Source organism: Crocodylus siamensis, chromosome 6 (assembly GCF_052110815.1).
Source record: "Crocodylus siamensis isolate JL-2025a chromosome 6, ASM5211081v1, whole genome shotgun sequence".
Taxonomy (NCBI): domain Eukaryota; kingdom Metazoa; phylum Chordata; order Crocodylia; family Crocodylidae; genus Crocodylus; species Crocodylus siamensis.
In genome coordinates, this window is record NC_143400.1 from 49,501,437 (window position 1) to 49,528,329 (window position 26,893).

Sequence of the window (26,893 nt, forward strand, 5' to 3'; positions counted from 1 at the left end):
AATACATGACAGATCATCCCAACTTGCCATGGGGAAAGCACTGCAGCCATCATCCTGCTCCTATAATTGCATGCCATGCTCAAGAGTTCCCAGGTAGAAGGCCACTCTCCCCCTGCACCTCCCCACCCTATACCTCCCCTCCCCTCCCCAAGAGTTTGTACCAATCTGACCATGGGGTAAATGTCTTCCTGCCCCCTAATATGACATCAGTCTGAGTGGAGGGGCAAAACCCTCTTTAATGACAATGGCACAAAGGGGCCAAGCACCATGCAGCTGATCCAGGACAGTCAGCGACCTCCGGCATGCCCAAGTACTGACCTCCTTGCTGAATGCCGTCCCTGATGTAAGGCTGACAGGACTCAACCAGAGGATGCCCAAAATTGCTGCATGCTCTATTTGCTCTGGGCCAAAGGCTCTGGGGTAAAACCTGGCAGAACATTTTCTCAGCTGAATAATGTTGTTTTAAAAAAAAAAATTTGGAGACAGGTTAATACCAAAGCTTTTCAATGCCTTCATGATGGGTCTTGGACATATCCAGAATGGGGACCAAAAAAAAAAATAGTCATCATAGTTTGAAAATTTTTGAAAGACACACTTAACGTTTTGATAGTGTGTGAAGCCATCTGTTTTATTAAAGCCCCTGCAGAGTCAAAAACCAAATGGCTGTTTTGAACCAAAACTTTTTTTTTTTAACTTCTCTATTGGCTAAAAAAAATATCCAAAACTCAGCCTTTTGGGGTGTCCCAAATGGCTCCCTTCTTCCGAAACACCCAGGAAGCTGTTGACTTGATCCTCCACACATCTCTGTTGGGGGGTCAGAGCCCCACAGAGCACCCCAAGGCTTTACACAAGCCATTTTCCAACCCTCCTAATGCCACCTGCTTTTGGAGCATGTTGTGGCTCTTCTCTTGGGGCTTTTGGCTGCCTGGCCTAGGTAGGGTATATGGCCCCAGTCAGGAGTGGAGTTAGATGGGGGCCTCACCCACCCCATCATGGTCCTTCACCCCCCACCCACAGCCAGGCTGGTGGCCCACATGTGTCCGCCATCACTGTCCTAGCCGCTTGAACAAAACAAAATAAATACCAAGGTCAGGCTCTGGTTAGCTGGATATATTTCTTTTCTTTTTTTTTTTTTTCACATAACACTGTTTGCAGTAGAGGAAACTGGCATTGCAGTCTGTTGGTACAATGGTATGTTCACGTAAACCAGTACATGTTCATCCTTTAGCATAGAAACTTCTAATGGCGTGTACCCTATCAAAACTCAGGAGTTCTTCTCCAATCCTTTCTCTCTCTGTTTTGTCTTTTTTATCAGTTTTTTTTCTTTTCCTTTTTTTTTTATGAACTTTTTTTTTCAAGATTTATCCAAAGGAAAGGCCATTGGCGCTCAGCTCGCAGAAGGAGAGTACAGAAGAATCGATGCACGCTTGGGTGGGTGCTTTCTCCCGCCTGCCTCGCAGCTGACTTGGTCTAGATTTTTTTTTCCAACTCATTTTTATTAAAAAAATAAAAAAATGCTCCAACTATCAGTTTTACAAGGCATACAAAATCTCTAAAAGGGAAACACAAGAGCAAGGTGCTGAGGTACAAAAACACCTGAGGTAGTTTTTTTTCATTTTTCTTTTCGTGTGTGTGTGTGGTGTGTGTGTGTGTGTGTGTGTGTCTTTTTCTTCTTTTAACAAAATTTGCAATTTTCAGGCCCTGGGCCAACAACCTCTTGTCAATGACTGTTTTAATTCCCCTTGCCTCCCATCCCCCAGTTAACAAAAAAAAGGGAGAAGAGAAAGACGCAACTTTCCCTGATCCTGGTGGCAGTGTCCTCGTGGGAAGGATGAAAACTAAACTTAGCTAGTCTGAGGTTGGGTGGGGGGTATTGCGGTTTCTTGGTTTTGCGTGCGTGTGTGTGTGTGTGTGTGTGTGTGTGTATTGGGTTTGGTTGCGGGGTTTTTCCAAAATGCTAGAACAGGTACCATGGTGATGTGGGCTGTTGATAACCAAACTGGAAGTTGTGGCTGGGTGTTTCTGTTTTCTGCGGTGTGTTGCTTAGAGCACTGGTTTGATGACGGCGGAATTGAGAGAGAGCGAGAGAGAGAGAGAGCAGGAGAGAGGGAATAGGACAGGATGCAAAACCAGTTTGGTATCCGTGAAGCAACAAGAAAAGAGCGAGTGAGCTGGAGAGAGAGAGAGAGAGAGAGAGAGAGACAGAGGAAAAAAAAAAAAGGGAAAGAGAGAGAGAGAGAGAGAGAGAGATTCCTCTTTTAAGAGACGTTATCCCTTCTGTTGGCACAGACAGGCACTCCAAACGGCACATGGCTCGTGCTGCTCTTCCTAACGCCCTTTGAGAAATCGCCACTGCTTACCCATCTTGAATTTTGCTGCTGGCAATCCTAAAGCTCCAGTCTACTGTAGGTTAGAGATCCAAATATACTAGGTTCTTTCCTCAGATGTCTAGAAAAGTCTGCTTCTTCTAAAAAATAAAAAAACCTAAAAAGAATTAAAACAACCCTCCCAAAGAAAACAAATACAAAATTAAAAATAAAAAAATTAACCTTTTCCTTTAAAAAAAAAAATTTAAATCGGAGTTAGTTTAGTTATTGATATATTAATTCTAAAATATATTAATACTGCGAATGCTGCTGTGTGCACTGCGGACCCCGCAATGTAAAATCTTCTCATCTAGTATGTACATACATGTACAGAGAAGGGTTCCTACAAGAGTTGTCAAGAGGTTGGTTTCAAAAATCTCTGCCTATGTTAGTCCAACTAAAGGGATAGCGTCGGTAGTAAACAGAGTAACATGGAGGCTGTGGATTGGAAGAGTCTTAGAGCCCGGGATGGGGCAGGCTGCCCTGCCCCGCTGTGTGGCTTCTTCAGTGTGAATGGATCTGAACCCCTCCCCTCCCCATGCACTGAGTCCTCTGCAGAGCCCAGCCTTGGGCAGACTGTCATGCCTCAGGATGGTCTTTGGTTTGCTCCCCAATCTGTCGTTCTGTCAGGTGTTGGAAGGGCTACATTCATCAGTTGTTGCTGGCTGGCACCGTGGGAGCCTCACTTGCTACGGTGTGAGGAAGGGGCCCCCTGAGCGTGTTTCTGCTCCTGCTGTTTCACGTGCTGTACGATTTCCCTGATCTTGCGCTGTGCAGTCTGTGGACAGAGTGAGAGAGGTAGCAGTCAAGACACGATCAGCTCCACCAGGCTCTGCTGGGCTAGGCCTGAGCCCCCCAGCCTGTGCCAGGTGCTTGCATGGGGAACCGGTAGGTGAAACTGAACATGCTTTTCATGGGCTGACCTCCCCCTACTGCGAGGCCCTTTTGCCTACTCCTGCTTCACATCCTGAGCCACTGCTTGGGGCAACCATCTGCAGGGGTTTCCACACTCCCTGATGCAGCCAACTTTGCTTCCACCATAGGCAATGTTCCTAGAACCATAACTTAGCCATTTTTAAATAAGGAACTTTGGTGTCACTACAATACAGCTCTTCACTTGCAGATGGTAGCAGGGGCCTCCAATGTGTGGGGCCTCTAGTGACTGCACTAAGCTACATGCCTTGAAACTGGTTGATGGTATAAGACCAGGTATATAGAATGTACATGATGGTTTGGGTAGGGGATGGAATGGGATGGGATGATTTGGATAGGGGTGATCCTCCCTCAGGCAGGGAGTTGGACTAGATGACCTACAGAGGTCCCTTCCAGTCCTGCTCTATGACTCTACAAGAGATGATAGACTCTCCATCCTTGGAGGTTTTTAGGACCCAGCTAGACAAAGCCTTACCTGGGATGATCTAGTTGGAGCTGGTCTGCTTTAAGTCCCTACTAGATAACCTCCTGAGGTTGGACTAGATGACTTCCTGAGATCCCTTCCAACCCCCATTGTCTATGATTCTGTGACTCAATGACTGCTTAGTGCCTATAAGAAGCCAGAAATTCCATACTTCTATGACAGGAATAAGGATAAGGGATGTGTGTGGAGAATAAAGACTTGATCCAAGCTACCCAGGGTCAGACAGATCCCTTCTTTAGAATTAAATAGTCTCCCCACAAAAAAAAATAAATAAATCACACAGCTGTACCTGACTGGCAAAAAAATGCCCGATGATTTTAACAATGACTTCCTCATTCTCATCAGGAGTTTGGTCACGTGGGACAATAACTTCCGCACTTGTTAAGTTCTGCAGTTCATTCACCTGTAAGAGAAGCAGCTTGTATGAACCTCATCAGGGGTCCTTCCCCATGGTGCTAGCACCTGAATTATGAGCCTTTTCTGTGCTTTCATGTGCTATGGCTGAGTCTTAGAGCACAGCCCTGGCAGTCCCAACAGCAGCAGAGCTGCCTGAAGTCAGTTTTGGTTTTTGTGGGAGGTTTTGGAAAGACAGTGTTCTGCTCATGAACTGTGCCCTGTTATGCAGGATTGCTTAGGGGCATGTGAGATAGTCCAGGGCAATGGTCTATATATAGAGGCTCAGGGTCCTATGGCCTGGACAGCAGCAGGTGGCTGTGTGCAGTTTCTGTGCAAAACCTGCTTAGTTGAGCTTTCCTCTAGGCACTTGCACACATGTATGCATGTGTGTGTTCAGAGCCCTGAAAAGATAACAGGATCAACTCCGCTACTGGGGCCACTTGTGGGTCCCAGTTGGAAGAGGCATAAGCACATCATCCCCTCTCTAATGAAGGATGCTAGCCTAGGAGGCATGACACTATGACTAATGGCTCCACAGTGCCACCATGTGGCCAGCAAGTCCAGAAAAGAAAGTCAGCATGTTTCTTGTGTCTGGGACAGAGAGAGGCCATTCACACTAATACCCAGCAAAAGCTGGAACCATGGGCTGTGGCTCAGGAACCAGCATGAATTCTGGATAATGCTGCAAGCTGGTATCAGTTTCTTGCCATCGCTGGAAAATGCCCATGGATTTGTGTGCCTGTTTGCATGAAGCTGAATGTTGCTATGGAGAATGCGAGTCGGGCTGATCTGTCAACCAGGGGTTTGAGTGGACCTTCCACTTCCCTCTTGATAGACAGAACTGGTAGGAGGCCCAGCTGCAAAGCCTGCAACCATCCCTGACTGAGCCCAGACATGTCCCTTGCTTGTGTGTTTTCTTTTCTTCCAATGCTCACCTGCTCCCCAGAAAACCCTTGAAGAGCCATGGATACACTGGTCTTTGCAAGTATGAGAGAGATCACCACTGCTCATCATTCTTATACTGTTGCCTTTTCCATCCCTGAAAATGGCACTGCCAGGCCCCCACACCATCCCCCTGGAAGATGCACAGCATCTGCACAATGCTGGGATGAATTGAGGGTATAAGGTTTTGGCACAGACTTCAGCGGAAAAGGCCACAAAAGCAGCCACACTGCCTAGCTCTGGAGTGGGCGATGCTACCACGTGTGCTGCAGCCCAGAACTCAGCTTCTTGGGAGAGTCCGGGATTGGGGAAAGGAGTGAGGAGGAACTACAGCCAAAATCCTGTTTCACCCAACGGATGACCAGAGCACAGCTTGAGACAAAATTCCTAGTTCCCCAACTCTTGGCTAGGATGGATCCATTACTCCCTCTGAACATAGTAGCCCCGGTTGCTGTTTGTCTGATTGAAGCAGCTGGGGCACCTCCCACAGCCTGAGCAGGGTATACAGTCTGAGCTGACACTGTGTGAGAGAAGTGGAACAGCCTAACACAAAACTTAGTGTCTGTGCAGTGCCCCACCTCCCACAGCCCCTGCCTGGGCTTGCCACTCTGTGCTGGCAGGCTGACGTACCGTTTTGCCACCTTTGCCTATCACACGGCCGGCTGCAGAGGAAGGCACCTTGATGTGGGCTTCAAGCTTCACCTCTTCTTTTGGATTAAAGAAGTTTTCTTCTTTCAGTTTTCCAAATATTCGGCCCTGGGCCTGGAAAGGAAGAAGAGTAGGCAGTAAATTCCTGGAGCAGATGACACTGGGCCCCACAGTGGTACGCCTGTGTCCAAGGGGCAGGGGGAGAGTGGATCTTGGCCCCTGTCATGGTGGATGTCAACCTATTTGTCCACATTGGATAGGTGGATGAGTGGACTAATGGGCAGCACTGGGCTGGGAATCTGAAGACAACATCAATTTTCAGTTGTCCTACACTGTGTGCGAGATCGGGCCATACTGTAGAAGTGCTCAGACCTCAGCAGCTACCTGAAGGGGCCAGGTTTTCCAAAGCTGCAGCTCCTGGATGCTGGGCACCTAGGGAAATCCTGCCCTTAGCATCTCTGGGCCTCAGCCCCCAGCCTGCACCATGGCAACAATACTGCTTTCCATTTGGCTTGGCTAGACTGGGAGGCCAAGATGCCCAAAGGGCCTTGGGCATCTGGGAGAAAGTCCGCAAAGGTGCTGAGGCACTGTGACACCCTGTGAAACTCTGCCCTACTGAAGACCTCTGTCCTGAGCCAGGCCCCCTGGGTCCCTAGGCAACAGGTGGGGAGACTCTGACAGCTCCGGTAGGTATGGTATGCCAGCCAGCATTGACCAGCAAGGGCAGAGTTTGGGGACCCACCTGGCCAGAGACAAGCATCAGCTCTAGCCAGGCAGGTGCCTCCTGCACTACAAACACTCTCCTAGAGCTGCCACCTGAGTCTAGATTTCCTGCTGCTCAGTCTTGACCTTTCTAGTTCACAGACCTGCTCAAACTGGCTTCAAATCATCAAGCTTGGGTACCACTGCCAGTCTAGCTGTGGGAGCACAAGCCTGCCACAGCCTGAAACCCAGACCCCTTATCTCCCAGGCTGTACAAGTTTCCCCACTTCTCACTGCCTCTAGAGCCAACTGCCAGGGGAGGGGCTAGCCCTAAGTTTTCAGAGCTAAGCTCTTAACATCTAGGCAGTTTTCCCTGGCTTCTCCAGGCCTGTGAAAATTGGAGCTCTGGGATGTGCTGTGCAAAGCCACAGAACATGAACACCCCTCTCCACAAGTGCCTACATTGCACTGACCTTGAACTGGGCTTCCGGTGGCCCAGTGATGATGACCATCCTCTCACTGGCATCTGGCCCTTCTGCTGGGGCAATCTGCCAGCAACAGAAAGGAAAGTGTGATGCATCAAGACAGCCCCAGTGATGCCTCCCAGCCCCAGCATCCACCCACAGGGGTGTCCCATCCATGGGTCCTCTCAAGCCTAGCATCTCCTGCTGAGCTCAGAAGCAGCTGAGCAGCAAGGCCTGCAGCTTGGAGGATCAAGAGTGCAGGCATGTAGTGAGTGCAGGGAAGTCCCTCCTGGGGTTCTGAAAGCCTGATAACAGTCTTGAGTGGTGCTGAACTGGAGCTGAGCAACAAATGCCATTTCTCTCCAGACAAACTTAGACATAAATTACTACCCTCACAAAGACGGTAGTGAAGCACTGGAATAGGGTACCTGTTCTGTCAAGAGAAGAGAATACTGCAGGGGGGAGGGTGAATAGCAGCTTTCAACTACCTGAAGGGTGGGCCCAAAGAGGATGGAGCTGGACTGTTCTTAGTGGTGGCAGATGATGGAACGAGGAGCAATGGGCTCAAGTTACAGTAAGGGAATTTGAGGTTAGATATTAGGAAAAATTCTCTCATGAGGAGGGTAGTAAAACACTAGAACAGGTTACCCAGAGAGGCTGTGGGTTACCTTGGAGGCTTTTAAGACCTGGCTAGACTGGGATGATCCTACTTTGAACAGGTGGTTGGACTAGATATGACCTTTTGAAGTTCCTTCCAACCCTCATTTTCTATGATTCTAGGTTGCAATGTGTGGTCAGCTATGTGGCCTCTTGGCTTCTACTGGATTCAGGGAGAGGAATGGTCTCCCACCGACCTCAGGGGGAACTAAACTGGGCTACTGTTCATGGTGAGCAGTGTTTGCAGAAACAGAACCTACTAGCGCTGCTGTCTCAAAAAGAAAACAAGGAGGCAGCCCAGTTGCGTTTGTCGTGCTACTAGCAACAGCCTAAATAGGGGAAGATCTCTAGGTTCACTTACAACTCATGCCGAGAGACCAACTTTATTGCTCAGAACGCATCACAACCTGACTCAGCCTCCTCATGGGGGACACAATGCTTGACCCATCCCATGGTGGCCCCCTGCGTGGCTGTGTGCGAGTGTTTGTGTGTGTGTGGGTCCGTGCACGTGCACAAGCATGTCTCTGCATCCCAGAGCTACTGTGCAAGAGTATCAGCTACCTGGTACATAGCAGCCAGCAGCTTTCCTGGGCCCCAACCTGCTTCACTTGTGGCGCGCGTGCGTGCGTGGTGCATGCACGCACACAAGTAGGAGGTTAGCTGCGGAGCATTTGACCTCTGGACACTGAAAACTGGGATGGTCAGTGAAGGGAAATGGGCAAGCAGCACCTCTTTCTCTCTCGCTCTCTTTCAAGGGCTGTACGCTAGTGGAAGGGGGCAGGCCTTGCTGCCAACCTTTGTTCAACAGACAAAGCCTATAGAAGAAGCCCATTCCTCATAGGAGACTGAAGGCTGCACCCAGAGGTTTGACTTGTTTTGCCCCCAGGGTCTGGCTGGCAGTGAGCAGAGTACACTCAGCACCAGGGAGGAACAGTTTGCAAAGCAATTTGACCAATGGGTATTGCATTTTGTGCCCCTTGACACTGGGCCCTCCTGGGAGCAGGGGCCTAAAGGGATCAGCGCCTACCTGACACTGGTGGGCAATGAGAGCAAAACCTGCTCCCAAGCTAGAAAGAGGGCTGGACAGCAGGGAACATACAGATGGAGCTCTCCACCTGGCTGTCAGGCTGCTCTAGAAAATCCAGCCTGACTGACGCGTGCAGGTACCCTCCAAGTACCATTCAGTTCCAGGTGGGCATGCATGTTGGTACCCCCGTGCTCTGCCATAACTACTCATCCTCCTTTATAACCATGCCAGACATGGAAATAACTGGTCAATGCATGTTTAGAGGATCCTGGGACAGAACAAGACCTATACTGCAGGGGAAACCACAGCACCCCACAGGCCTGGCTAATGTGACCTCGGGGCCAAATTCCTTCCTGATCCCAAATACAGCAACTGGTTTGATGCTGAGCAGGACATAAAACCAGAAAGGCCTTGAATCTTCTAACTGGCAGGAGCGCCAGTACACTGAGGCAAAATCCTCCAGCCTCAGCTGTGTCCCAGTGCTTCAGAGGAAGGTAAGGTACCTGCTTCCTTTGGGAGGGAAAAAGATCCCCTCCCCAACAAGTGATCAGCAGGACTGTCCAACTCCAGAGTTAGTGCGTCCCAGCATCCCTGCACCACGTGATTCTCTCCCACTGCACCTCATACTGTACCATGCTGGCTGTGCTATGCTGCATGGGATCCCTCTGAACCCCACAGCTGCAGGTTTGCTCAACCCCACTGCCAGGATGCAGTCAGGCAGTGCAAGCCAGAGAATGGAGAGGGAGCCCAGGGCCTGCGGTGGCAGAAACTGCTGGAGTGTTGGGCGGTAGCAGTGCCCAGACTGGAAGTCTGGGGCCACATATTAACCCCTCAAGGGCTGCACATGGCCCATGGGCCATGAAGTGAACAGCCCTGCCCTAAAGCATGGGATTACCAGAGAGCTTCCAAACTACAAGGGAGATGCATCTGTGCTCCAACCTGGGGCCTACAACTGCATGACACCACACATACTTGGCTGAGATGAGAACTCCCTGTCCCAGCACACCAATTCTTCCATGACCTCACTGGGCTCAATCTTAATGCAACAGAAGATGTACAGACCCATCTGGAGTGCCTGCAGGGTGCTGCAAGACAGGCAGCACAGGGAGGGGCAGGTGACCACAAGCTCATGCTTCCTTACCTTAATAGAGGCTCCAGCAAATCTTGCCAGCTGTTTAATGTGTTGGCCCTTCTTCCCAATAATGGCACCCACGGCCTGCGTCGGGATGAATAAATTCACAACCTCCTGTTCCGGTAGCTGGGAGAGGAGACATGACAAAAAGGCATTTCAGGGACAGGAAAAAAATGAAGGACTTGAGCTCTCGCCAGGGGCAGGGGACGTATGGTTCCAGGGTTCCTCCAATGTACGCATTAGCTCTCTGTGGGAGCAAAAACATCTGCATGTTGGCTGGTTATAAAGACTTGGATGTCAGAGATACCATGTCCTATTTGGATACCTATGTGTCGGAATCCACCCTGGGATTTTTAAGGGGACAGACAACCCATGGAGGGCACAGAGCTGCTGCAGAGAGGCAGCGGATCTGCAGGCATGGTGTAATGCAGGGACTGACAGTGCAGGAAAGAGCACAGCTGCAACCTGGAAGGCAGGTGAGCAAACAACCTCCACCCACACAGCCACGTGAACCTCTTCTGCTATCCCCAGTGCTCACAGCCACCAAGAATGAAGCATGTGGAGTGAGGGCCAAAGGGGCCATTTTAGGCATCCAGGCTGACTCCTAATCAGCACCCTGGCGACTCTGGCAGCACACCCAAGACTTGTGTCTGAACTGCAGCAGAAAATTCCTGATCTTGGCACCAAGACAGCCAGGAAGACATGGAGGTAAAGGCCCTTCACAAAGCTGTGGCAGGCTGAGGCCACCTTCTTGAGCTCGTGTCCAGATTCTCAGCTTTTAAAAAAACTCTTTAAACCTAGCCTGGGGACAGGGGTCTCAGCCCTCTACCTGTGAAGCCAAAGCAAGGTTTGCCAAAGAGGTTTTAGAAGATCTTGAGAGAATGCTTGGGCAGCATGCTCCCCCGCTGCCAGCTTGGCCCCAGGAGACAAGAGATACTTGAGAGGCCCTGTCTCTGTGCATCTGCTTACAGGACATGTCTGCAGTCAGGACAGTCCTGGCTCATGCTGCCCCGCACTAGAGACACTGCAGCAAGGAAGGGTCTGGGGCTGCATGCCTACAGCTAGCAGCAATAGGATTACTCAGCACCAGTCAGGATGAAATGAGGCACTGAAGTGGCTCTGGGAGGATGGCTCTAATAACTATCAGATAACTGAAGATAACTATACTCCCTTGCAAGGTTAACTGAAAAGGCTAGCTACCTAAGCTCACTGGTTTATTAAAGTGCTTGACAACCCTTCAAGGGGGAAAGGTGTTTGCGAGTATGGCCAAGTATCAGTGTATCTGCATAACTGCACTCTTAGCACGTACCCTGTCTGAAGCATGCCCTGCATTAAACCTGGTCCTCTGTGACATCTGTTCTTCACAGCCAGCCACAAAAGGGCTGGGTAGGTTCATAGCCAGTGTCTGATCAGTTTGCCTGAGGGCCCGTGCCAACGTTGAACCTTTCCCCCAGCCCCAGCCTTATCCTTAGCTTGGGCTTACCCTCTGTCTTCCTCTCAGATCCCTCATGGGTGGCCCCGATCTTGGCTTCCTCTTTGGACTTTGGTTCTGGTTAAAATCCCCAGCTTTTAATTCTGCCCTAACCACTGACCTGGATTGCCTATGCCACCATCTCTGACAGTACCAAAATATAATACTAGTAGGCACACAACCCATTAAGCCACATACTCATTGTACACAACTCAGAGAGCAGCCTCAGAAGAACTGGTCCCTGCACAGGCTTTATTTTAGATACACACTCAGAGAAGTCAACCAGGAGAGGGAGAATCCAATCTGGCTCCTTTGAAATCAGTGACAAAACTCTCCTGGATGCCTTCATTTGGCTCTACTTTACCATAGCAGCTGAAAGTAGTCAAACAGGGCACATGATAGAAAGAAACATATCAAGATGCCACATCAGCAATGAGATGTGGAATAACTGTGATACAGACTTCCATCTGGGGTCAGCATCCAGTATCGCCCAGATGGAACATAACCAGTTGATGTTAAAAAAACTGCCCAAATCCAAGATAACCAGCAAATCCATCACTGAAACTTAACACGCTGACAATTGTCATATGCGCCCACGCAATGGAAGAGCTTCAGGTCACGCTTGTCTGCTTCTATGAAATGTACAAAACGTTTGGACTCATTGCCAGCTTAATGAACACCAAGATCCTTTACCAACCCACGCAAACCAACCAGCTGCTCCTCCACTTGTTAGAATCAGAGGTCAATCCTTACAGACTGCCCTACCTGAGTAGCCACCTTTCCCAAAAAGTAATAGACAACGTTATTCAACACTAATAAAATCTGCCAGTGCTGCCTTTAGACATCTCTGAAATCATATCTTTAATGATCATGATGTCGGCACCCAGTCAAACTTCTTATCTACCAGGATATTGCCATCCTCACCTTGTTGCATGGGTGTGAAACTTGAATGACATATTGGAAACACCTGAAAGCTCTGTAATGTTACTATCAGCCATATGGTTTGAACAGAGCTGTTCCTGCCTCAGGCAGGGGTTGAATTAGATGTGACCTCTGGAGCTCCTTTGCAGCCCCTCTGTTCTGTGATTCTACACACGTCTTTGGAAAATCCTCCATATCAACTGGAAGGACAGAAGAATGAATGCGTGTTTCAGCTGATACCACCACCAGCATCAAAGCCATGTTTATATGGCACCAGCTTCATTGGACAGGACATATCATAAGGATGCCAGACAACTGGCTCCCAAAACAGGCCTTATACTCCCAGCTCACCAATGGTTGCTACTGTAGAGTTGGGCAAAAGAAGAGATTCCAAGACACCTTGAAAGGCAATCTGAAGAAATGTGAGACTGAAGCACTGAATCACCCCAGTGGTTTTGAGCATAGATGAGAGAGATCAAGGGAAAGAGCTCACCTGACATTATTAGGATTCATTCCTTCCTCCTTGAACGATCTGCCATATCTGCATTCAAACACGCAGATCTCAGATCAGCCTCCTTAGTCATCTACAGACTCACTGATGACTTCTCTAAATATTTACCGGGAGACTGTCATCCTCATGTTGAAAGGCTGCCACCACTAGCACCAACAATATGCAACAGGAAAAAGAATTGTTTCTTTACAGATCCTGGACCTGGTCTCCCAGCTTGTCCATGAATGATGCCCTGAGGTGAGCAGGATTTCTCAGCACTGTGGGGTCAGGCCTCATAGGAAATGTCACACCGCAGGTGTATAAATGACACTTCTATCATCCACCATCTGAAATGCCTAGCGCTGAGAAGATTGGGACTCATGGAAACCAGCACTCTCTGAACCTGGTTGCAGCAGACTCCTGCTCTTCAGACTCCCCCCTACTCACCTTTCCCTCTCTGAGGATCATCACCTTGTTGTGGTGGAGAGGTTTGTGTGTTCCAATGACTCTGAGAGCAATGCTGTCTGGAGGTCACGCTCCTGGTAGGGCTATCCATGGCAGTAAGGTCGAGAGAGAGGTTCAGACAAAGATTAATCTAAGAAGTCCTCAACAGTGGAGCAGGTGAGGGAAGACTGTGGCCCCAACAGCTGTGAAGGTGGAAGAAGGCTGAAATGGAGAAGTGGCCTCAGTCATTGTGGTTCACCATGCCACTGAACCTGGGCACCAACCACCAAGACCGTGTGGACCCGACTGTGCACTGAAATCCCCACACTAAACATGGCACACGGAGGCTTCCGTCAGGGTGGAGAACCTGAACGAAGGCTCTCCACCAACCCTCCCCAAGCCAGCTGCACATCCCTCACACTATCTACGCAGGCGGGGAGGTTCTGGAGTCCATGGAGCACTTTCTGTACCTTGGCAACCACTGTTTTCAATGGGCTATCATCAATGAAAAAGTCCAGCACCGGGTCAACCGTGCCAGTGCTGCCTTCTACAAGTTGTGACAACGCATCTTAGAAAAAAGAGATCTTCCGAAGTTGACAAAGGTCCTGGTTTATAAGGCTGTCATGCTGACCACCTTAAATCAAATCCTGGGGATCAAACGGAAGGATTGCTGCACCAGCAGAAGCATCCTTCATGATGCTGTGTCCACCAGCACTGAAGCCTTGCTCTTAAGAAATCAACTCCGACGGACGGGCCACTGCATCCAGATGTCCGAGAACTGCCTCTCTTGCCAGATTCTCTTCTCCCAGCTCTCCACTGACCAACACACAAAGGGCAACCAAAGGAAATGGTACAAAGAAACATTCAAGGTCACCCTCAAGCATAGAGGCATCAACACCAATGGCTGGGAGGAGCAAACTGCTGACCATTCGGCATGTTGTCACCTGGTCCACCAAAGCGCACATCACTTTGAGGCCCAACATCTTGATACCAAGGTGGAGGCAAAGGAAAGAGAAAACGACCAACCCGTGGCTGCAAATCCCACTCCCTCATGCAACAACATGCCCTCATTGCTGACAAACGTGTACATCCAAAAATCAGGCTCCTCAGTCACCGACGGACCCATCAAGCCTGATGGACATCATCCTCAACTTCGAGGGATTGCCACCAATGACTCACCTTTCATATAACAAGGCTGCAAAAAGATCACTTTGAGATTTAAGGCTCTGAGGCTGTGAAAGTCAGGGCAGACCACTGTGACAAGGGAGCCTGTCTTGCCTCACGCACAGCCATCGTGCACCTTGCCAGTCCCAGAGGTGCTACGAGATGCGTAAGGAACACGCAGCTAGGAACACATCATGATCCCTGCCAGAGAAGTAGCGCGGGGCATTTGCTGTATCAGCAACCATGGCTGGTCACGGCACCGAGTGTCTCTAGATGCACAGCCATTCCCAAATAATTCCACCAGGGCCTTGGGAGGCCAAATAATGGTCCTGCCTGCCTGATCCTCAAATTAGCCCACCAAAATGACTTACCTACAATATCAGAATGCAGACACCATATTGATCAACTCAGCTCTCTGCTCCCTTGTACAGACACACCTAATTCCAGGTCTAACCACACTTACGCTCAGTGTCGCTACTGAACAGCAGATCTATGCGTGCAACACAAGCAATTGCTCTTCACTTGCTCATGCGTGTGATGCTCAGATCCTTCCTAGCAGTGTGGGAGCTCCCCTCCCAGTGCTCTGCTGCAGCCGGCTGGCTGGGTTGGCAGTGAGGACAGGCTGCCTCCCTCATCAGGCCAGATCAGCACCCTGCTGCAACTTCCTGCAGAGAGTCTGCACAGCTGCAAGAGAGGGGGCAGGAGAAAGGGCTGGAAGGGAACGCATTGTTGCCAGCTCCTGCGCTCGAGTGGAGTGACAGAGATCTCACCCTGCTACAGCCAAGGAGATCTCAACTCAGGTCCAACTGTCAGATCAGTCCATGTGTCACATGTCAAAGTACAGATGTCATTTGCAAGTGGCAAGAGCAGTCCCAGAGTGCATGGTTCTTACTCTACATCGGCTTCACTTCTCCCTGCTTCTCCTCATTTCAGTGATCTTACGTGGAGGCAGTTCCATGTGCTTGCTCTAAAGCCATACAAGTGCCCTGCTTTCTGGGCACCCATGGCCAACACTGGTACGCCACCAACATCAGCACAGACTCTGGTTCGTACTCAATAGACTTGCCACTTTTCAATCCAAACTCCCAATGAATCTTCCAGAAGCATTTCCCACCACTGACAACAGTGCTGGCCTGAGATGTTGTCTTCCCTATTTGTCCTGCACTGTTCCTCTCCATGGCCCTGTGCAACATTTTGGTTGTTTAAAACCAGTAATTGCTGCATTTTAAAATGCTGTGCATGAGTCAGTGACATGACAACTACTTGCAACAGGACATAGCCTCTGTCCTCCATGCTACAGGCAAAGTTACAGGACAGAGGGGTTGGTCAGGTCATATCCATTACGACTGGCAGCTGGTAACTGCATTGCCTTGCTCTTGACCAGTCAGGGTCTCCCAAAAGAGGCATAACAAACTCCTTTAGTTGCCTTTGGCATGGGTGGAGGGAGAAGGGGGAGTGAAGTCATAACAGCCTTGGCTCTGCATGCTGGCGGCAGGTGCTATGGCTGTCGCTCTTGTAGCAGCACAGACACTTGTAGCTGCAGCTGGAGGACAGGCTGGTTACATGCTGGCTGCAGCAGCCCCGCAGCACAGACTCCCCAGGTGCCCCATTTGCTCCACCAGAGGAGCTACTGAGAGCAGGGCTGCACCTCCCACAGCAAAGCCTCACAGGGGCATCTTCGTGCCTACCCCCCCCCCACCGTTACGTTCCTGCCTCCCAACAGCACCACAGCATGGAAGTAAGAGAGAAACAAACAGCACCTACAGAGCAAACATCACATCCTCTAGCCCGAAGAAGACACAGTGACTGTCCTCATTCAGAGGACCCCCTTGCCAAGAGTGGGCTGCATGAGAGGTCAGGTTTGCAAATGCCTGTTGTTCCCGTCTCGGCCAAGGCTGCGTTTTATCCCACCATGAGCTTCAGTGTGGATCCACATATACTGGTAGAAGGGGAAGTCAAGCTGAGGGACACTAACCTGAACAGCTACAGAAGATGTTGTGCCTCAGCTCTTCCACAGTGGCTCCTGGCGAGGGCAGGTTACACTAGGGGTTACACTAAACAGCCACAATAGCATCTGGGCCAGCATGCTTCCTGCACTTCCACTTTACAGCCTTCCTTTTGCTCAGTGAAACTTCCCCACATAGAGAGGTCCTGCTGCCTCTGCCCTAGGGGTTGGCCTGCTTCAAATGTGTCAGGCTCCAAACCTCTGTGATAACGCTGGAACAAGCCCGGGTGCAGACCAGCTGCTGGCAGATGCCAAACAAGACCCAGAGCAGATTCCTCTCTTCCAAAAGGCTATGCCCACTTTCATGCCAAAGGGGCCCAGAATCCAGCCTAAGGTTTGCTCTTTTCCCTCAGGGATTGGACTGTTGCCAGTGTTGGCCACTTGCCTCCAAAGGCTAGTCCCTTATTGGGATGCCTGCGAGCTGAACGTCAAGCTCCTGCTCTTGTTCTTTCCAGACATCTCCCACATCCCATCTAGCTCTTCACAGGAGTCCAAATCCAGCCCATTTCTCCACTGGGGTGGTATGAAGTGTCTGGGGAGCATAAATATTTGCCTGAACACGCAAGCCCACGTTGTGCTGTGCTCAGTGCTTGACACATCATCAGGGAAGCTCCTGGCAGGGGAGCAGTGGACCTGCAAAGGGCACGAGCACTAGTAGAGGTGTGAAGACAGCAGACACAAGTAGCTGGGAGCAACAAGAGGAGCAGGAAGAGTAAGACCAGAAAGGTGATCCATGCGCCCCCACAGCAGGCAAAAGTTGTTTGTGTCACGAAGCGTCCTTCCCCCACCCCACCCCCTGGACCAGAGTGCCCAGAGGCCAGAAGACAGAAGCTGTTTTCTCTACACTGCTGGCACAAATGGGCTATGCGAAATGTGTGACCAGTGAAAAGAGCAAGCAACAAAGCCCCAGAGTGATGGGGATGAGCCTGGCGCTAGCGCCAAGGCACACCTAGGCACAGGGAAGGCACACAGGTTGTGCCAAGGAGCACCGGGAACTTTGCAGCCTCAATTCCAATGGCTGAGTCTCTGCTGCCAGGAGGGCACCACCTCCCGCTACACCAGCTGCAAAGCCGCAGCCTAAAGGGAAGGGATTGCAAAGAAGGAGCACAGCCCTGGCCTTCCCATGGCAGAGAAGCGCGGTGGCTAAGCAAGGGGGTAAGGTGCCAGCGCGGCAGGGAGAGATGTGGCACTTACGGAGTGCTGGTGAGGGAACGTGCCAGCCGGAGAGGCTCCGTACAGACCCGAGAGGTATGCCGGGGGGCTCTATGGCAGGAAAGAAAAGGACAGTCAGTGATTGTCATTGCTGATGACACTAAGATGTGGGGGGACGTGGGCACACTGGAAGGATGCAACAGGCTACAATCAGACCTAGACAGGTTACAAGGGTGGGCAGACAAGAATAGGATGGGATTCAACACAGACAAGTGCAAGGTGATGCACCTCAGGAGGAACAACCGGCACCATACCTACAGTTTAGGGAACTCCCCTCTTGTCAGCACGGAGGCGGAAAGGGATCTGGGGGTCAACACTGACTCCAAGATGAACATGGGCCGGCAGTGTGGAGAGGCAGTCAGGAAGGCCAACCGTACCTTGGCATGCATCCACAGGTGCATCTCGAGCAGGCCCAAAGAGGTGATCCTCCCCCTCTATGCGGCACTGGTCAGGCCGCAGTTGGAGTACTGCATCCAGTTCTGGGCGCCACACTTCAAGAGGGATGTCGACAGCATGGAGAGGGTCCAGAGGAGGGCCACTCGTATGATCAGCGGACAGCAGGGCAGGCCCTACGAAGAGAGGCTACGGGACCTGAACCTGTTCAGCCTCTACAAGAGAAGGCTGAGGGGGGATCTTGTGGCCTGTTATAAACTAGTCAGGGGGGATCAGCAGGCATTGGGGGAGTCCCTGTTCCCCCGAGTACTGCCAGGAGTGACCAGGAATAACGGTCACAAGCTGGTAGAGGGTAGGCTTAGGTTAGATATCAGGAGGCGCTACTTCACAGTCAAGGCGGCTAGGGTCTGGAACCAACTTCCAAGAGAAGTGGTGCAGGCTCCTACCCTGGGGGTCTTTAAGAGGAGGTTAGATGCACATCTTACTTGGGTCGTTTGACCCCAGTATTCTTTCCTGCCATGGCAGGGGGTCAGACTAGATGATCTGCTCAGGTCCCTTCCGACCCTAGAAACTATGAAACTATTGTCACCAGCCACTGCAGCCTGCTGACAACTCTCCGCTCTGCTCCGTGGGCACCGGCACTGCCCTGGGTGCCAGCACGCTGGCCTCCCAGCTCCCTTCCGGAGAATGAGGCCATGCCGCTGCCCCCTCGCGCTCACTAGCACAGGGGGCCTCTAAGCCCAAGTCCAAGGAAGAACTAAACTACCTGCTGCTGCCCCTCTGGTAGAAATTCTTCTGCCCCACCCCCAACAACTGAAAGCTGTGGGACTCATGCAGTGGTGCAAATGCACCCCCCTTTTGGAGGTCACTGCCACACAGGAGCCCCTGGGGACTTTTTGAAGCCCCTAAAGCGGGTGAAAAATCCCGTCCTGCTCAGAGGTATGCTCCTTCCCTGCTCTCCCCCTCAACTTGAGTTTCCCCACCGTCCTGGGGTGGGGAAGCACCAGAGCCTTTTCTACTCCCTGCACTGGGCTCAGCTGGGGACAGGGACAAGGGTAGCAGGGATGGATGGGAATCCCTTTCCACTTCCCTATGCCTCCTCTCGGCAGGGTAAAAGGGAGCTACTCTCCTGCCACCCTGCTGCTGCTGTCCCCTCCCTAGCTGAGCCCAGGCTCCAATCAACCCAGTTGGCTCTGGAGCTTCCCTGCCCAGGAGCAGTGGGGAAAGCAGCAGCAACCAGCAGGAGAGTTTGAGGGTGGGGGAAAAAGGGGGAAAAAGGGGACCTGCCTCTCAGCAGAAAGGGGAATGGAGGGGGGATTTTCACCTGCTTTAGGGACTTAAGAGTCCCCAGCACTCTCCAGTGCAATCTGCCCACACTAATGGGGACAGAGTGGGGTGGGAGCAGAGAGTACAGCCACCTTTGCATCCTGGGCTGTTGCTTCTGCACCCCCCTTTTGGAAATCCTGGAACCACCCCTGGCTTCATGCATATCACCACTGACAACAATGAAGTGATGCAGGCTCCCACCCATCTAGGACCTGCTTTGCCAACCTGACACATGCACCTGAAGGCACCCACAGGTCAGCATGTAGGTGTAGCATCTATGGATCAGCATCCCTCAATGGTTCATGTGACTGGGCTGCAGGTGAGGGTGCTCCCGTTACACTGCCAGTCTCCCAAGCCCTTTATGCTGTCCTTTCAATGGAGTGCTTGCTCTTTCCTTCTAGCACAACTGTGACAGGGGACATGCCTGCAGAGACCCACCCACCCATGACATTGTGCAGCTGCCCCTTGGTTAGATGCACATATGCTTCAGGAAAGGTCCATGAGACTGAGTCAGGTCCATCAGTAAGGATCCATGAAACTTTCGGTCAGGCCATATTCCATCTCCGGCACCCACGCTGTCTGGAAGCAGGGCAGCACGGGAGGGATGGAGGACACATATTTGCTTTCGGTTCAGAACAAAAGCACTCCCTGACCCTTGGATCTCACAGCCTGCTGGGGGCAGCCACTGAAACCCGCCTCAGAAAGAGACAAAGCCAGCCAGTGCCAAAGGATGGGCAGAAACAAGCCCTGCCTCCTTCTAGCCCATCTCTGCAGAAGCTGGGTGAGGGGTGCCATGAAGGAGATTGGCACCAGTCCCTGAGCAAGAAGAAAGCCCAAGCCCTCTCAGGTGCACAACAGGTCTTGTTCAGGCTGGCCCCCTTTCCTTTGGAGGAGACTGGCTCTACCCTCAACCTATGGTTGGGGTGGGCAGCAGGAGTTCTGCCCTCCACTGGGATGACCTATCACAGTGTTGTCAGTATGAGCTCTTCTGGGCGGCAGTGTTTGCACAGGGTCCCACAACTCCCACAGAAATACCAGCAATACATTTTCTGGGTGGGGACACCGAGACACAGTCTAGGTGGCTCACCAAGGTCACACAGCAGGTGAGTAGCCATAGCCAAGAACAGAACCAGGAGCCCTGGTGACCTCATCAGCACCAGTCCACTGGGCATGGGGAGAGTATGCTACACTGGGAGTTATAAATGCAAAACGGACCTGTTGCCCATGGATGTTTTATGTAAACCCCACAGACAAATGTCATTTACCACAAAGATAATGGCCATTTTTCATTGCTTTTGCTGTCTAATGGGGCACTTATCCATTCATCTTGAATGTTTTAAAGGTATACAGACCAAGGGCACATGAAGTGCTCAGGTATTAACAAATAAACAACTTGCGTTCACTGGATGTGTACACACACACACACACACACACACGCGCGCGCGCGCGCGCAAGCATACGATATTGCCTCTATGAGAAACCTACAGCAGTTCTGCTGAACCAGCCTCACCTCTCTCTATATTCATGTAATGAATTATCTTTTTTGCAGTCTCCTCAATTGCAGGGTATCTTGTTGTATTTTATGCTTTAAAGTGGCACCTGTTTATAGAGTGGTGAATTGCAGTATTGTTTAACTTTTCTTTGCTATTCACCCTAAAGTTCTGTATAGCCTCACTGTTATCTGAACTTTTCATTTTGCTGGTGTTTGCAATATCAACTGGCCTTGCCTCTTGCAAGCAGCTTTATGACCTTGCGTTTGCTCACATTATGTTTCTTTCCTTTTCTATCACTGTGAGAAGTTTTTCTAGCACAACATAGTAATAGTTTTGATGCTAGCTCAAATTAATTGAACTTGGCACTAACCAGAGGGATGAAATGATTGGATATGTTAATGAAAGGTGATAAAGGAGACCAATGGGCAATGTACAGAGCAAGACACCGGAAAAAGGCCAAATTAAGAGGTGTGCTCATGATGGGTTTGTTGAACAAAGGAATATGCTGACAGGATAAAATATGGATAATATGCTGACTGCAGAGAGACCAATCTGAAATCAAGGAATCATTACAAGAATCAAGTTAAAGAAAAGCATAAAAGGGGGAGGAAACAAGAAAGTCAAATATGTGTCATCATCACTGTCATCATGAATCCAGTTTTCAACACCTGTCTGGACCATCCCAGCCAAAAATGCACCCTTTGCTTCAGGAACTGAGTGGCTGTCTTTTCTGTTGAGCAAAGTAACACCTGGGATTGGGTGAAATCACTGTACTAAGTGTGTTTCTCTCTCTGAATATAGAAACTGCTAAGATAGTACTTGTTGTACTAATTAAGTTAGACTTTGATTTTAGGACACTTAGTTGTCTGTGTTCATATTTCATGTTCCATTTAAGGGTTAATTATGCTTTAACAATCCCTAAGCACTATCTGCTGGACAGTGGTGCTATCAGTACCCTTGCTGGGCTCTCTCACTCAGGTTGCAGCCAGGGAAGTTAATATTAGGAGTCACTTTCTCACAAGGAGATCAGTAAAGCACTGAAACAGGTTACCAGAGAAGTTATGGACTCTCCATCCTTGTAGGTTTTTAAGACCCAGCTAGACAGTCCTGGGTGGGATGATGTAGTTGGGGCTGGTCCTACTCTGAACAGGGGGTTAAGACTAGATGTGACCTCCTGTGGTCCCTTCCAACCCTCATTGTCTGTGATTCTATAACTAGTGCTGACTTGAGGCAGCCTCCAGGTGCGGGCTTCCTAGTATATAACTCACTAATGCAAGGAGTCTTTGTCTGAACATAGAGCATGCTAGTCCTGCAGCAGCAAAGACTGGAAACAAACTTTCTTCTGATCCTGGTTTAAACAACAAGATACCATTTGTGTGTGCCAGCAACTTTCCTAAGGTTTGATCCAGAAACCAAAGTAAGCCCACACAGTTCCTTTAAGTGACTGTATGTACTAAAACCAAGATTCAGGGTCTGGTAGTGAGTGGCAATCATGGAACCACAGAAAATAAAGGTTAGAAGAGCCCTCAGGAGGTCACATCTACTCCAACCCCCTGCTCAAAGAAGGACCATGCCCAACTAGATCATCCCAGCCAAAGTTTGTCTAGCTAGATCTTAAAAACCTTCAAGTGGGAGATTCAACACCCTCTCTGTTCCAGTGTTTTACTACCTTCCTAGTGAGAAAGTGTTTCTGAATATCTAACCAAAATTTCCCTTGCTGCAACTTGAGCCCGTTGCTTCTTCTGTCATTCTCATCTGCTCCTGGAGAGCTGTGAATTACAGAACTGGGATCTTTAATGAAGCTTGTACATCAGCAGTTATTTTGTTTCTCAACAAAATGGTCAAAGTTGCAAAGATGGAAGAGTGCTGAGCAACCTCAGTAATTGAGAGCTTGCCAAAATGTGACTGATGACTTCATAACAAAACAGCAAAGAACTTTGTTGACAAGGTTCTGGCACAGGAACTGAAATGGGTTTATTTTATTTCAGTACAGATGAGGGCAGAGGTGGATGATGAAGACTCTTTTGGTTTCTTGATGAATGACACTTGATGTGTCAACATACAGTTGGTCGGGACACGTGGCCAACTGGAGTGTGGCTGCGCAGTGTTCTACTGGATCTTCACAGAGCTTAGGGCGAGACAGAACTATCAAATTCTGTCGGGCTTTAAACTAGGCTTGTTGGGGGAAGGGGAAGACGAGGGTGGAGGAAGCCTTGGAGGGCCAAACCAAGCAACACCCACAAGTACAGGCCAGCCTAGACTGACGAGCGGAACATATACACAGGTAAGCAACAGGGGCCAGGGCAATGCTGAAAGTAGGGAGCCAGTGCACACATCCTCAGGAGGCCCCAAATGCCTCTACACAAACGCTCATAGTATGGGAAACAAGCAAGAGGAACTTATCCTCCTGCTAGCTGACAGCAACCCAGACATAATGGGGCTCACTGAAACATGGTGGGACCCAACCCATGACTGGGCGGTGAATATCAAGGGCTACAGGCTGTACTGGAGGGATAGGACAGGGAGGAAAGGTGGGGGTGTGGCGCTCTACATTAAGGAGGAATACACATCCTCATCAATTAGCAAAGAGTCAGAGCAGGGGCACATGGAAGTGCTCTGGGTTAGAATATAAGGCAGTTGAGGCAAAAGAGGTTTAATGGTGGAGGTCTACTACAGACCACCCAACCAAGGGGAAGAGCTAGACCAGGAATTCTTAAGTCAGCTCACGGAGGTGGTTAGGTCAAAGGACGTGGTCATCGTGGGCGACCTGAACTTTCCAGACATCTGCTGGGAAGAGCAGTCAGCCAGGTCTGACCGCTCATGTAGGTTCCCAGCCAGAATGCAGGACCTCCATCTAACCCAGGAGGTGCACAGCCCCACCAGGGGAGACGCCTTGTTGGACCTGGTGCTGGCCACCGGCGACAACCTGGTGAGGGGGCTGCGGGTGCTTGACCACCTGGGTGACAGCGATCATCGCCTGCTGGAATTCACCATCCAGCGCAAGGTGGCAAAGGCCTGCAGCAAGGCAGCAGCCCTAGATTTCAGGAGGGCGGACTTCAATGAGCTAAGGAGAATAGTCAGGGAAGCACTGAGGTCCCGGAGGGGAGGGGAGCCAGGTGTCCAAGAAGAGTGGTCGCTCCTTAAGGAGACGATGCTCCAAGCCCAAAGGGAAGTAATCCCAACATGGATCAAAGGGGGCAGAAGGATGCAAAAGCCCCCATGGCTCACCAAAAGCATCCGGGAATGTCTGCTAGCTAAAAGGGAGGCACACACCCAATGGAAGGGAGGGGCCATCACCAGGGAGGACTACACTGCGGTTGCTCAGGGATGCAGTGGGGGGTCAGGAAGGCCAAGGCGGAGATGGGACTGGGACTGGCTTCCTGGACCAAGGACAACAAGAAGTCCCTTTTTAAATACATAGGGGACAAAAAGAAGGTTCCGGGTAACATGGGGCCCCTGAAGACATGCTAGGAAATCTGGTCATCACACCAGACAACAAAGCTAACCTATTTAATGATTTCTTTGCCTCCATTTTCTTGAGCAGGGACCAGAACAGCCACCCCCCCACTGGGCCCCTCTTAGACCTCAGGGGAGGTGCACCTAGGCCAAGGGTTAGCAAGGAACTAGTCAGGGAACTTCTGGGGCGACTGAACTTATTCAAATCAGCTGGTTCGGACGATCTCCACCCTAGAATACTGAGGGAATTACCCGAGGTCATTATGGGACCCCTGGCACAGCTTTACGAGCACTCATGGAGCTCTGCTGTGGTGCCAGAGGACTGGAAGAGGGCCCATCTTCAAAAAAGGGAGGAAAGAGGACCCAGGAAACTATAGGCCAGTTAGTCTTACCTCGATCCTGGGTAAGCTTTTTGAGAGAATTATTCTGGCACATGTCCACGAGGGGCCAGCAGGGGAGATTATGCTTAGGGGCAACCAACATGGGTTCATTAGAGGCAGGGCCTGTCAGACCAACCTGGTGGCCTTCTACAACCAGATCACCAGATCCTTAGATGCAGGGGTAGCAGTGAACATAGTCTTCCTGGACTTTCGGAAGGCTTTCAACACTGTCTCTCACCTCAACACTGTCTCTCACCTCGTTCTCATCAAGAAACCGGGGAACTGCAGTGTCAACACCTACACAGTCAAATGGGTCACCAACTGGCTGGAGGGCCGCACCCAGAGAGTGGTGGTGGGTCATTTTCAACTTGGAGGGATGTGGGCAGTGGGGTCCCCCAGGGCTTGGTCCTCGAGCCCACACTGTTCAACATCTTCGTCGGTGACTTGGACGAGGGGGTAAAAAGCACCCTGTTCAAATTTGCTGATGACACTAAGATGTGGGGAGACATGGGCACACTAGAAGGGAGGAATAGGCTGCAATCAGACCTAGACAGGTTACAGGGATGGGCTGACGAGAATAGGATGGGATTCAACACTGACAAGTGCAAAGTGATGCACCTGGAGAGGAACAACCGGCACCATACCTACAGGTTGGGGAACTCCCTTCTCATCAGTGCAAAGGCAGAAAAGGATCTTGGAGTCATCACTGATGCCAAGATGAACATGGGCCGGTAGTGTGGGGACGCAGTCAGGAAGGCCAACCACACCTTGTCATGCATCCACAGGCGGCACTGGTCAGGCTGCAGCAGGAGTACTGCGTCCAGTTCTGGGCGCCGCACTTCAAGAGGGATGTGAACAACATGGAGAGGGTCCAGAGGAGGCCACTCACATGATCAGGGAGCAGCAGGCCAGGCCCTACGAGGAGAGGCTACGGGACCTGAACCTGTTAGGCCTCCACAAGAGAAGCCTGAGGGGGGATCTAGTGGCCTGTTACAAACTAGTCAGAGGGGACCAGCAGGCATTGGGGAAGTCCCTGTTCCCCCGAGCACTGCCAGGAGTGACTAGGAATAATGGTCACAAGCTGGCAGAGTGTAGATTCAGGCTAGACATCAGGAGGTACTACTTCACGGTCAGGGCAGCTAGAACCAAATTCCAAGAGAAGTGGTGCTGGCTCCTACCCTGGGGGTCTTTAAGAGGAGGTTAGATGAACACCTTGCTGGGGTCATTTGACCCCAGTACTCTTTCCTGCCATGGCAGGGGGTCGGACTCGATGATCTGCTCAGGTCTCTTCCGACCCTAGAAAATATGAAATCATCTCATCTGACCTAAAGTCAGAGATCAGACTTCCTGTATGACACAGGCTGTTACATTTCTCACGAGTTACTTTAGCCTAGCAGTTTTTGCTTGGCCAAATGGATTTTCCAGAGAGCCATCCAGTCCAGATCTGAATCCATCAAGAGAAAGCCAAGGCACCTTTCCCTTTGGGAGCCTGTCCTATTGGTTAATTGTCCATAGAGTTAAAAACACATGCTTTATTCTAGCTCATATAGCTTCAGCTTCCAGCCACTGGCTCTTGTTCTCTGCTAGACTAAAAGCCCCTTCCGTTCCCTATGTCTTTGCCCTGTGAAGGTACTTGAATGCTGTAATCAAGCATCTCTCTATCATCTTTTTGAGCCTTTTAACAGACACATCTCCTGAAACCGGTCACTGAGGGGCAGCTCTTCCAGCCCTCAAACCAGCCCCATGGTTCTTTTCTTCACCCTTTCCATTTTTTCAACATCCTATTTGAAATGTGAATGCCAGAACTGGATGAGGTCTCGGCCTTGACCATGGGAGTGAGCACTGAGAGGAGGGGTTCAAGGGGTCCAAATGCAGATGCGGCCCTCTCCCCCACATTTGTACAATATAGCTGCACTCATTTATTGCCATTCTCTGCTGCTATGGATAATTCTTGCCTTGTGAACTGATCATTTTTGCTTATGCAATGGAAGGTATGTAGAGCAAAAAGTAACCACTTAGCTGCTTCCTGCTCCTGCAGCTGCTTGGAATAGTTCTGCTAACGCTTTCAAGACATCCAGCTCTTGCAGGAGCTGTGCTAGTTACCCTGGCTGGTATTAATCTCCTCTTGGTGCTTTACCACTCTGTGTCTAATTGATTTCTCTTAATGATGTGTGCATAACCAGTGAACACACTTGGGGCGAATCTGAGAGTGCAGTGATGAAGTTGCACACCCCCCACCCTGCTTTGATTCCTGCTCCACTCAAACTTCAAAACAAACAGCCTGGGAGAGGCAGCAGCATTTCTACTCAGGCAGCAGTGAGGAAGTCAATTGAGTTAACGAGCTCATTGTCATCTACCTGACTCCTGTTAATCTCTCTCCACTCCAC

At 50.5% G+C, this 26,893-nt stretch overlaps 1 protein-coding gene across 5 annotated transcripts in view; it reads right to left on the reverse strand.

Annotated features, from left to right (window-relative positions):
• Positions 1-1,095: 1,095 nt before the first annotated feature.
• The window catches only part of IGF2BP2 (insulin like growth factor 2 mRNA binding protein 2), a 117,080-nt gene continuing 91,282 nt past the window's right edge, over positions 1,096-26,893 (reverse strand). For 2 of the 5 annotated variants that reach the window (XM_090055890.1, XM_090055894.1), the window contains 6 exons: positions 17,441-17,509; positions 9,761-9,877; positions 6,945-7,019; positions 5,752-5,883; positions 4,073-4,186; positions 1,096-3,144 (listed from right to left, as the gene is read on the reverse strand). In XM_090055890.1, coding sequence (XP_089912016.1) covers positions 3,049-3,144; positions 4,073-4,186; positions 5,752-5,883; positions 6,945-7,019; positions 9,761-9,877; positions 17,441-17,509 — 603 coding nt within the window. In that variant the 3' untranslated portion in view covers positions 1,096-3,048. The remainder of the gene's footprint in view (positions 3,145-4,072; positions 4,187-5,751; positions 5,884-6,944; positions 7,020-9,760; positions 9,878-17,440; positions 17,510-26,893) is intronic. The other 3 variants (XM_090055891.1, XM_090055892.1, XM_090055893.1) reach the window with 3 other exon arrangements.